General features: G+C 29.4%; 1 protein-coding gene across 5 annotated transcripts in view; it reads left to right on the top strand.

Moving 5' to 3' along the window:
- Positions 1–12,555, top strand: part of LOC142325664 (polynucleotide 5'-hydroxyl-kinase nol9-like) — a 136,109-nt gene that overhangs the window by 16,249 nt on the left and 107,305 nt on the right. For 2 of the 5 annotated variants that reach the window (XM_075367697.1, XM_075367696.1), the window contains exons 2-3: positions 5,099–5,206; positions 7,427–7,578. In XM_075367697.1, the coding sequence (XP_075223812.1) occupies positions 5,151–5,206; positions 7,427–7,578 (208 nt within the window). In that variant the 5' untranslated portion in view covers positions 5,099–5,150. Of the gene's footprint in view, positions 1–4,232; positions 4,361–5,098; positions 5,207–7,426; positions 7,579–12,555 lie in introns of those variants that run through there. The other 3 variants (XM_075367700.1, XM_075367698.1, XM_075367699.1) reach the window with 3 other exon arrangements.

The following is a 12,555-nucleotide window of genomic DNA, read 5'->3' as shown; positions in this document are numbered from 1 at the left end:
ATTGATTTGTTAATAATTATTAACATCTGATTGTAAATAAAATTACGATAAATAATAATTCAGTAATAACAATAAAATAAAAAAAAAAAGAAAACCTTTCAAAAGTTATTAATGAAATAAAATTTTACGTACTTTTCATTTAAATAACTGTGTATATGTAATTCAATAGGCGAACAAGGAAGTCATGTAGTGTCCGCATCAGATTTTTTATGATTAATTCACCATATAAGATAGAAACTTCTGCGTGGGAATATAAAACGGAAACCCGGGACCTCCGAATAAATGGCTGAGACGCACTATTACTCCGACATGTGACCGAAGGAGTGGTATAATTTAAATTTTATATAGATCCGCGCACTTCTGTATTCCCTCTAATATCCCTCAATTTAATATATGAAACCGATTTTACTTTTAATATTTTATACTTTATTTATTTATTTATTTATTATTTTATATTTTTACTTTTAATATCTTTTTTTTTGTCTTTAGTCATTTGACTGGTTCGATGCAGCTCTCCAAGATTCTCTATTTATTGCCAGTCGTTTCAATTTCTTTTACATATTCCAAACGTCGCCTGCCTGCACAATTTTTCCCATCTACCTTTCCCTCCAATTTTAAAACGACTATTCCAGCAAGCCTTAATGTGGCCTATAAGTCTATCTCTTCTTTTAACTATATTTTCCAAGTATGTCGGTTTGTTTTTCTTTAATCTTCCTTCTACTATTAATCTGAGGCCTAAAATCGCTTCCCTTATTCCTATAATTTTTCTGAAACCAAATTGGTCTTCTCCTAACACTTCTTCCATTCTCTTCTGAATTCTTCTGTACAGAATTCTAGTTAAGATTTTTGATGCGCGGCTAGTTAAGCTAATTGTTCTGTGTTCTTCACATTTATCTGCCCCTGCTTTCTTTGGTATCATAACTATAACACTTTTTTTGAAGTCTGACGTAACTTACCCTTTTTCCTAAATATTACCCACCGGTTTAATATTAACCTATTAAAATGTGCTATTTGAGGAATGTTCAAATTGTACAATTTTAATATAGGTGTGGAACAGAAAAGTCTATTGAAAAAAAAATTGTTTAAAATTTTAATAACAAATCATTTTTATTTGTCTTTTTTTATCCGGTATTGATTTACATGTTATTTAAAACCCTCCAACTAGTAAAAAGATAGACATCGACGACAAAATGTTGTCAATTATATTTTTACATCGTCAAATGAAAACGCGTAATGAAAATTAATAGATTTCATTTTATATTTAATTATTTTACGCCATTAACATTACATAATTACAATAGCAATGTTATATCTTTGCAGACGGTGATTAATTAAAAATAAAACCCCATATTAAAAAGCGAATTGAATTATCTTTTTCATCGTGGTACTTTCTTTTCGTTTTACTGGCCTACTGATTCTGAACTAAACTAGTACTTACGGTAATTAATTATGAATGTAATATTAATATTGTAGTTTAAATGAACGAATTAAACGCTTTACTTTCTGAATATTTTCGTATTTTTTTATCATCTATTGCACTTTAAAATACCGGTATGTACTCGATTTTTTTTTTAGCTTTTCGGTCCGGAAAATCGTGGCGAGGGGTACTCGAATAAATACGGTATATATTTTTATATTATAATAAAATTAAAAGATAAATACTGTGAATAATAACAAATAAACAGGAAGAGGAAGGTCCGATAAGGTATGACATCAAATAATGGGAGGGGCATTGACTTAACGTTATACAAGGAAACTGGGAGAGGGGTGAGGGAAAACGGTGAAAGGAAAAAGTTGGAAAGGGAAAAGGGGAAGGAGAATAAGTGAAAGGTAAAATTTGTCAAGTTCAGTTTTTTAATTTGTTTTATCAAATTTTCAATTGCGTTCATTTAAACTCTCTCTCTATCAATATCTCTCTCTCTCTCTCTCTCTCTCTCTCTCTCTCTCTCTCTCTCTCTCTCTCTCTCTATAAAAGCATTGCCGCTTCTGCTAGTATCAAATAAGTATGAACAGTGGTCACGTACAAGTAATTTGTTATATAGTTTTTTTTATATGCTATTGACCTTGAAAACATTACATATAATAGCGTCTGTATTTTTGTTTTGACTACACTGCCAGTTTTAACTGAAATTTCTTTTTTGTTTAGCAAGCGGCAGTGTAATTATATAGAGTTTTACTTTACAGTACGTATTATCTTATATACATAACTCTTGTACGAACAAATACAAAAAAAATTCAATAAGAAATCCTTTTTTCAGGCTTACTAGGAATTATAGAATGAGAAATGAAATATTTTCCTGTCTTCACAAAAGACGAATATATATTTTATATATCGATATACCGATTCAAAATGTTTATTACGATCGCCAAATGGATTGTCTAATTATTAAACATCATTACATTCGTAAATATTACTCTTAATAAGTAATATTAGTTTATAAGATATTTTGCGTACAGTCATTAGAAGAAATAGAAATGATATGTAAAACAAATTAATAAACGAGTTTTGCGCAAAATCCTTTAAATAAAAGAATCACATTAAATCACTCTACAACCCTTCAAATCGTTTATTTAGACTAAATAATTTTCCGTTCACATAAGTTATAAAAAAAACTTTTCTCAGGATTACCAGAGGAATTTCCTCTACAAAATAGATGAATCTATCTATCTATGGATAGGAGGTAATATCTATGGACAGCAGTAGCCCCACTACTTCCTATCTTATCAAATCTATTTAGATTATAAGTAACTCAACTCGTTCGTATAAGACAGAACAGTGGAAATATTGCTGAAGTATGAGTACGATTTCCATTTGTCAACTCAAAAAATATAATCAAAATAACAAATTCATTTCTTTATGATAAATTAAACTATCCTTTTTAAATGAATACGATTCATCGTAGAATTGAAGAATTCTGCGATAAAAATTAATTTCAATTTGCTCCTTCGAACGAAGGAGACACTTTCTCCTTCGTTCTCGCTCCTGTCCACCGTTTTGTTATTCTTATATCAAAAATTTATCTCAGGTTCGGATAGGCGAATCGCATTAACATTTGTTAAGCATCTTTGTAATGGAGGTTTTACAATATTTCGAAGCGCCCCTATGAAGAGGCCGCAGCATACCGTTTGGGAATCACTGGTCGATAAGGTTTCGGTTATTATCAGTAATACGAAATTGGGAAATTATCTTCGATTAGTTTTCCTTATCGAGAAACAATTATTTCCATTTAGAAAGATTTTCTAGCAGTTTTAGCATTAGTTGCCCTTACATTCGATGCGTATAAAAGAAACTTCTTCTACTAAAATAACAGTTTGTTCAAAATATTATCGTGCTTTATTTTTTCAACCGTGTTTAAATTTCCGTCTGTATTTTGTCCGAACTTGATTCAAAACAGTTCGGTCAATTCTGTATTATTTTAAAAATAGTTTTAAAAAAAATATTTTTTAATAAATCGGACAAAAATTTCAAATCTTGGCCACACGTAATTATTTCTATCTGTAGCGATATCATTTCTGCATCTATTTTTATCTTATTTTTATTTAGTCTGAAACAAATAAATTAGACGATCGAATCAATTTTATTAGAATTCCTTTTTTTCATTATAAGAAGACCGTATCGCTGAATCGTAAAATTAGACCGCATGATATAAGATCGGTTACAGTTTATTTTAAATTTTATAGATTAATTTAAATGTGTTAAATTAGCTTTTTTTTGTTTTAAATGGAAGAGTAGCCTCGGATAAAATATCAGAACGTTTTACTCTTAGAAAAAAAACATTAATATAACATTGAGGTATATTATTTAAACAGGAGGTATTTTCTTTACAGAAAAATTTACAGATTCTTACTTTTACTGTGCTAGTAAATAATTGTTATAATTATGCCCAAGCTAAATTCAACGATATTTTTAATTAGCTGACAACTAATACATTATTACTTATCGATCTTGTTTTTGTTTGATATTAAACATTTTTAGCTGACTTAAAATAATCTTAATTCGAGGAATAATTTGTTGTAAACACATCATAATTAAAAATGTATATAAATTTTTCAATCTGTTAATAAGATTTAGAAACAATTTTATTCTGTTTATTTATTAATTATCATAAATATTTTTTGAACAAACAGTGGCAAAACGTTTGTGTTTCAAGCTATATAATTTTTTTTTATTATTATTAAATTTCTTATATGTAAAATTGTTAATAATTTTTTTAAAAGTATTTATGATGCCATCTACCGACTCAATTTCACTTTCGTCGTTAACGTTTTGGTGTATGTACGTGGGTTTATAATGATGAACTTTTTTTATAGAATATTCTAGAAAAATAACTGTTGAACACAATTTAGGACGTTATTTAAAGTAAGTAATAACTTTATTACTCTTTATTTAGTAAAAAAATAATGCATTTTACATTAGCTTGATTAACCAATATGGCGGCGTTATTTTTATAAAATTAGATTTTATATAGGAACTGCAATGCATTTTAGATCCATGAGAATATAGCGGATGCATTACTTTCATATAACCCCCTTTAAATAATTTAAGTGAAGCTGTTAAAATTAAGTTATACAGTTTTTAATGTATTAAATATAATCATATCTGTCCTATTTTATTGTTGTGCAAAAAATATTGCTCCTATTTTATGTTTTGTATTCCAAAAATACGAAGATAAGATCACCATCGGTGTAGTTTTCTCAAAGTGTAATGTAATGAGATAAACAGATTAAAGGTATCACTTGTATGATTGAATGTCACACATATTTCAGTGGATTCCAGTATTTCGATGTTAAACAAAGCAAAGGTAAATCCTTCCTAAATTTCTATACTGTGTCTTGTACAGAAAACTCATTACTTCTTTGAGACTGGTTGTGTCAGTTACCTCATATCAGGTAATAGTTATGGTGCACATTTAGCTATTTCATGGTAACTTAAACTGAAAGAAACCTGATGTATAATTAAAATTCTCATTTTCACCAACATGTAAAATTTTACTTAGATTTTGTAACCGGTCTATAATTGTCATAAGTTAATAATCGAATACAAAAATATTTATTGTATCGCTTCTAATGTATTCATTAGTTTTATTTAAAATTACAGGTTTTGGACGCTAAGAGCACTAATGTTGATATGAAATTGAGAGACAACAGAGATGGTACATATACATGCAGTTACACACCAAAATCTGGAGGAAGACATGCTGTACAGGTAATACAGTTATGATTTTTTTTTTGTTTAGATATCGACTAAGACATTCCAAAAAAAAATAGTATCATAGTATACAGTTACCCGATCAAAAAGAACTGCAATTTACATTACTACATTTTTTAAGATTATTGAAGTGGAACTTTGCTATATTCTTGCCTAGGACAGTCAGTGATGATAAGTTTTTAAAAAAAAATTGTTATAGAATTTGATTCGGTGTGTCGTTACAGCAGATTGAACAGGAACTGGTTTATTAAGCACGGCTTCAGTCATTTTCGTTTAAATTAGTTCACGTACTTTTATTTTGAAAATGTTGCTCCTTCAGATGTTATAGGTGTTGCAAAATGATTATAATAGGATTCAATTCCACGATTTGGTTTCAGGTTTGCATTAAAGAATTCATAGTATATTTTAATAAATAATTTCTGAGCACTTACCCTACTGCTATACTAGTATTTTTTTATGTTTTATTGGTGAATATGAAATTGTTTTCATATTATAAATTAAAGTGAATTAGTGCAATTCAATGAAATTAAAATATTTTAATTGATCGTGACAGAAATCATATTTGGTGTGTATAGTTTTTAACCGATAAATGTTAACTTTTATTTTTTTTAAAATGTATTGCCATTATTTGAGTAAGTGGTGCCCACCAAAGTTCTTGCAATAGTAATAATAATAATTTATTTATTTGTTTGTTTGTATTTTTTGTGTAATAGGACAGCTAACTATAGTCTTTGTGTGTTACACAATAGTACATAAAAAAATCAAAAAAATCAATATACATTAAATATAAATTAAAAATTTCAATATAAATTAAAAATACAAAATTTAATCATTAGTTCATAATAATTATTAGTCATTGGTTCATAATCATAGCTCATATAATTATTAGTTCATAAAAATAAGAGTAATACTGGTGTTTTAATTATGTTACACAATTATATTATTAGTGTCTTTATTAGTGTCTTATTAGTGTCTTTGCATAAATACAAGATTACAGATAAACATGTACACATAATTAAAAATACACATAATTCAGGAAACAAAATTAAATAATATAGTTTAATAACAATAATAACATTAGTTATAAATTCAAAAATTTACATCTTAACTCCTTCATCCAATTACATTTAATTAGAATTTCAGTTACTTATACAGCACTGTCAATATATACATATATATACATACACATATACATAGATACATATATACACACACACACACACACACACACACACACACACACACACACACACACACACACACACACACACACACACACACACACACACACACACACACACACACACACACACACACACACACATATATATATATATATATATATATATATATATATATATATATATATACACACACACACACACACACAAAATTGAAGAGGATATTACAGCTTTATTGACCAGGGAAAGTAGATAGCTGCATCCCTTACTTATTAAGAATAGTAATAGTATAGTAGCTATTTTATGGCTCATACCAGGATCCAGGATGTCTTGTAAATTAGAATTGAAGTACTAACCAAGGCAGGTAATAGAAATAAGCAATTGATGGTGTTAAAATAGCTTGTACAGTTTAGCCTTGATCTTTCAAATATCACATGAAAAGGGAAGCAATCAATAACTCAGTTGTAACTCTTAACCCAGAAATAACTTACAGAAAATTACATTAAAAGATTTTAGATAAGGTAATAAATTACACCCCTTTACAACTAATGGTTGTATAAATCCTGGACTGTCTCAAGGAGTAGCATCCTCAAAATTGAAGGATGTGAAATAAGAATAAAATTTCAATAGCTGAAGCCTCATTTAATAATCTAGTTCCCATAGTTAAACAGACTTAAACAATGTTGAGTACAGTTTCACTGCGTGTTACTGGAATCTATAATTGACAAAAAACTGCTGAAATAATTAAACTGAGGATATATAAATGTAATAAAATTTAATTATTATAATCAGTTAGTTAAACTATGAGAAAGTCATAATTATTCCAATTTAATCTAAATTTTTTTTCAAGAAGTGAAAAACACCTGAAGGTAGTATGATCTCTGATAATTTTTATTATCAGAATTTGCAGTTACAGAAAAAATACTATTTTACTGTAGGAGGTACATTTAGGTTCTAGTCTAAAATAATATAATCAAATGAAATAAAATAGTTAATTTTTTTATGTATAATACATTATTAAGTTCTTCTGTTACAGGTGTCTGGTGGATTCTGGTGCAATTGGAAAAGTAGAAGATCGTAAAGTGACATGTACTATAACCAATCCATCTCGGTCTCTCACAGAAAACCATATTACTTCACTTGCTGATGGAACATACCGAATCGGTTGTTATACACCATTTGAAGAAGGTATTGGTTCTACTATATTAAGTGAATTTTTTAACAGTTATAAAAATTAGTTAATGTTCAAGGTTTTCTAAAAGGGTGAAGTTAACCGAATAATATAACCAGTCTATTGTTAGGTTTGTCTACATTTAAATAATAGAATGAAATAGAAAAAAAAGAGTAAATTAATGAAATTAGGTATTTAAAAAAAACTTGAGAACCGTTTCCATTAATTGGCAGTATTTTCTGTAAATGTAAGTGTTAGATTACCTTTTCGTTGGATTTCTTAGAATATATTAGTACAAGTTCAGGAATGCATTTGTTAGCATGAATTATTGTTTAGTGTTTTTACTTTACTTTTGATTTCATTATCTCTTCTTTTTTTTTAAATCAAAATTTCAAATTTATTTCAATCGCCTTTCTCTTTTTGGTTTTAATTTTTATTGTTTTATTGTTTACATAATGCATTTAATTAGAGTAATATTCACAATATTATTTATTTAATTAACTGCGTATTCTGATGTACATAATAAACATTTCTGATTGAAGCATAGGTGTGTAAAAAGGTATGCTTACATTATTTATATAATTTTAAAAATGCTGCCTGTTAATAGAAAAGATTCAAAGTTGTCATTACAACTTTTCAAAACCACCATTAAATGAGTAAAAAATTGTTTCTGAAATTTCTACTGTCATCATAAGGGTTCAAGAGAAACCATAAAATATGTAACTTTGTATACATGACAATTTTTATTTGCAAAGATTTATTTGTGTGATTGTTGAATAAGTTCCTTTCTGAAGTGTTTTTATTGCTAATTTTTATAAAATCATATTTATTCTGTCATTCATTGTAGAGGAACATAATTGTGTTTTTAAAGAGAAAAAAAAAACATCCATTAATTTTGTGTTTTAGTAACACTTTTCTTTACATGGAGAGAAAAGTCAAATTTTCTGTTGTTTTAAGTTTGTTATTTTTGAATATTTTACTTATGTTAGATAAGGCGTGCAAGGTGATTTTTATTTGCTGTGGCCATACAATTTACACATGCACAGGGACATGAGGAAGTGATCTGTGTATTTGTTACAATAATTTGATAAATTCATTTTGTTATGTGTGCTAAATCAATTTATTATATTTGTCAACTTCTTGATGTCCTTGGAAGGTCAGAAGAGTTTCTGAAAGTGTTATGATGAAGTGTCCATTCAGTGTAAATTTGTCTTGGTTTGCCATTAAAATTGTTTTGTTTGGAACTACCATATTTAAAGTTATCAACTGTTTAAAATTTATCTCCTTCAAGAAAAACAATGAAAAATTTGTTGTTCTTTCCACGGATTATCTAATAAAAATAAATCTGTGGTGACTGAGCTCTTTTATAATCTAAATTCGTATGAAAAATTATGTTAGAATCTCTTTTTTTTTAGTTACTCTCACTTACCCTCCTTTGTTACTCTTTTTACTCAACTCATGTCAAAAATTTTAGATTTCCTAACTCTTCATATTTAAGTAATAACATTGGGGAATAAAAAGTAATTTTTTTTTGTCCCTAGGAAGAAAAATATGCATTTCTAATAGTATTTTTTCTATTGAATTTAAATCTGATATCGGTTTTTTCCAATTACACAAGGTTTCTGAGAGACAGGCATCTATAATTTCAAACATTTTAATACTTTTTGCATTCTTAATTACACAATATTCAAATATTTGACTCATCTAGAAAGTAAGAAATGATGATTTTCTGCTATATTTTGATTGTGCAGCATTCCTCTTGATGGTCCAACAATAATCGGCCAGCATATTAGGACTCCATTTTCCTTGATACATCTTTTCCATAGCTGAAATCTGATGAAAGTGTACCTCATTCTCATTGCTCACTGTGCCAAGATTTTCTGGGAAGAAATCTAGGTACATAGATACGTACATAGTACGTATCTATGTATACATCTTCATCTATACGTACATAGTATAACCCAAATTTTTAAAAGATCATTGACAGTATCACGGTAATTTTCCTCCTTTCGATTTCCCAAAAAACTCTTGAGTAACATTTTTGAATGTTTGCCAATCTGTTTTCTCTGGTGGATTCAATATTTCCTCAAACTTTTCATCATGCATTAGTGGTCATATTTGTGGACCCACAAATATTCCTCCTTTAATTTTTACATCACTAATTTTAGGAAACTTCTGTTTTAAGTACATGAAACCACGAGTATTGTCCATGTCCTTGACAAAATTCTTCATTAATCTTAGTTTGATGTGTAACGTAGGTAGATGCACATTTTTAAGATTACACAATGGGTCATGTTTCACATCTTTCTGTTCAGGAATGAGTGATTCGCGTTTAGGCCACTTTTTTCTAAGGAAACGGTTTTGTCTGTCCCTACTATCCCATTTACACAAAAAAACAGCAGTACTTTGTGTAACCGAGCTGCAAACCAAGAATAAGTGCAATTACCTTCAAATCACCACAAATATTCCATTCATACTCTGAATATTGAAGCTTTTCCAATATAAATTTAAAGTTTTCATATGTTTCTTTCATACTAGCAGAGTTAGCCGCAGATACTATGGGAATTTGTTGCCATTATGCAGAAACAACTTTTAAACTAACTCTAGAGTATTCGGTGAACAAGTGCCATTCTGTTTGTTTATGTTCATTACAAAGTGTCTCCATGAGAAAAGAAATGTCATTATAAAACACTAAGCCATTTTCTTCAGAAAAATAATCTTTAAATTCAGAATAACGATTACGATAAGTACATTTCTTTGTATTCTTTTGAAGAAGATTCCGTCCTTTTAGCTGGGAAGCAAGCATTTCAGACTGTTTTTTTGGATAATTTTAAATCTCGTATGAGATCGTTAAGATTCTCTTGAGTCAGCAAATGAGGCTCGGATGAACTGCTTTGTTCAAAAATTGTATCAACAGAATCTGTTTTTTTTCTTCCTTACTTCCATCAGACTTTGAGCTCACTTCATCTAATGTCACATGCTCTGGAGGCTTTAGTACGGGCAATTCTTTCCAGTGTGGAACTGGTCTTATTGCAGATTGCAAGTTAGGGTACACCACTGTATGTTTTGATTTTGACGTAATCCCTTTAATATTTATTAAGCAGAAATAACAGTCCGAAGAGTGATCTTTGGGTTCTCCAAGAAACAGGGGTAAAAATTTGGTTGTAATTAATTTATTGATGAAGTACAAAGAATAGCTATATCCAGGTCCTTTGCAAAATTTTGCCACTTGAACTCAACAAAATATGAATGGAATAGATAGTAAGTCGGGATCTTTCCTTTTAACACAAAATGTTTAATTTTAGTAATTTAATGTTGATGCTAATATGTTTTTTATTTTAATGTAAATTACAGTCTTACATATACCTCTGCTTGCTTTGCTTGTTCCGAGTCTTATCTTTTTGTAATCTGTTTGGAAGTATAATATCGTGCCCGAATCGCTTTGTTTTCAGTCATTTGACTGGTTTGATGCAGCTCTCCAATATTCCCTATCTAGTGCTAGTCTTTTCATATCAGTATACCCCCTACATCTTGCATCCCTAACAATTTGTTTTACATATTCCAAACGTGGCCTGCCTACACAATTTTTCCCTTCTACCTGTCCTTCCAATATTAAAGCGACTATTCCAGGATGCCTTAGTATGTGGCCTATAAGTCTGTCTCTTCTTTTAGCTATATTTTTCCAAATGCTTGTTTCTTCATCTAATAGGTCTTCATTTGTCACTTTATCCAACCATCTGATTTTTAACATTATCCTATAGCAGCGCATTTCAAAAGCTTCTAATCCTTTCTTCTCAGATACTCCGATTGTCCAAGTTTCACTTCCATATAAAGCGACACTCCAAACATAGACTTTCAAAAATCTTTTCCTCACATTTAAATTAATTCTTGATGTAAACAAATTATATTTCTTACTGAAGGCTCGTTTAGCTTGTGCTATTCGGCATTTTATATCGCTCCTGCTTCATCCATCTTTAGTAATTCTACTTCCCAAATAACAAAATTCTTCTACCTCCATAATCCTTTCTCCTCCTATTTTCACATTCAGGGGTCCATCTTTGTTATTTATACTACATTTAATTACTTTCGTTTTGTTCTAGTTTATTTTCATGTGATAGTTCTTGCGTAGGACTTCATCTGTGCCGTTCATTGTTTCTTCGAAATCCTTTTTACTCTCGGCTAGAATTACTATATCATCAGCAAATCGTAGCATCTTTATCTTTTCACCTTGTACTGTTACTCCAAATCTAAATTGTTCTTTTACATCATTAACTGCTAGTTCCATGTAAAGATTAAAATGTAACGGGGATTAGAAACATCCTTGTCGGACTCCCTTTCTTATTACAGCTTCTTATGTTCTTCAATTATTACTGTTGTTGTTTGGTTCCTGTAAATGTTAGCAATTGTTCTTCTATCTCTGTATTTGAACCCTAATTTTTTTAAAATGCCGAACATTTTATTCCAGTCTACGTTATCGAATGCCTTTTCTAGATCTATAAACGCAAAGTATGTCGGTTTGTTTTACTTTAATCTTCCTTCCACTATTAATCTGAGGCCTAAAATTGCTTCTCTTGTCCCTATACTTTTCCTGAAACCAAATTGGTCTTCTCCTAACACTTCCTCCACTCTCCTCTCAATTCTTCTGTATAGAATTCTAGTTAAGATTTTTGATGCGTGACTAGTTAAACTAATTGTTCTGTTTAATCTTCTGATTTATCTGCTCCTGCCTTCTTTGGTATCATAATTTTGATACCAAAGTCTTTTTGAAGTCTTACGGAACTTTCCTTTTTTATAAATATTACACACCAGTTTGTACAATCTATCAATCGCTTCTTCACCTGCACTGCGCAGTAATTCTACAGGTATTCTGTATCAGTAATTGTCTACTTATATCCTACATGAAGAAGCCCTAATCTAATGGATTACTAGTAAAATTGATACGCACTGTGTAGAAAAGATGTAGATTCATTCTTTCGAGTGGAATCGTTTGCAGT

This window comes from Lycorma delicatula, chromosome 5 (assembly GCF_047948215.1).
Source record: "Lycorma delicatula isolate Av1 chromosome 5, ASM4794821v1, whole genome shotgun sequence".
NCBI classification, from domain to species: domain Eukaryota; kingdom Metazoa; phylum Arthropoda; class Insecta; order Hemiptera; family Fulgoridae; genus Lycorma; species Lycorma delicatula.
The sequence above is the reverse complement of the archived record's forward strand: the minus strand, read 5'-3'. Positions and strand labels throughout refer to the sequence as shown.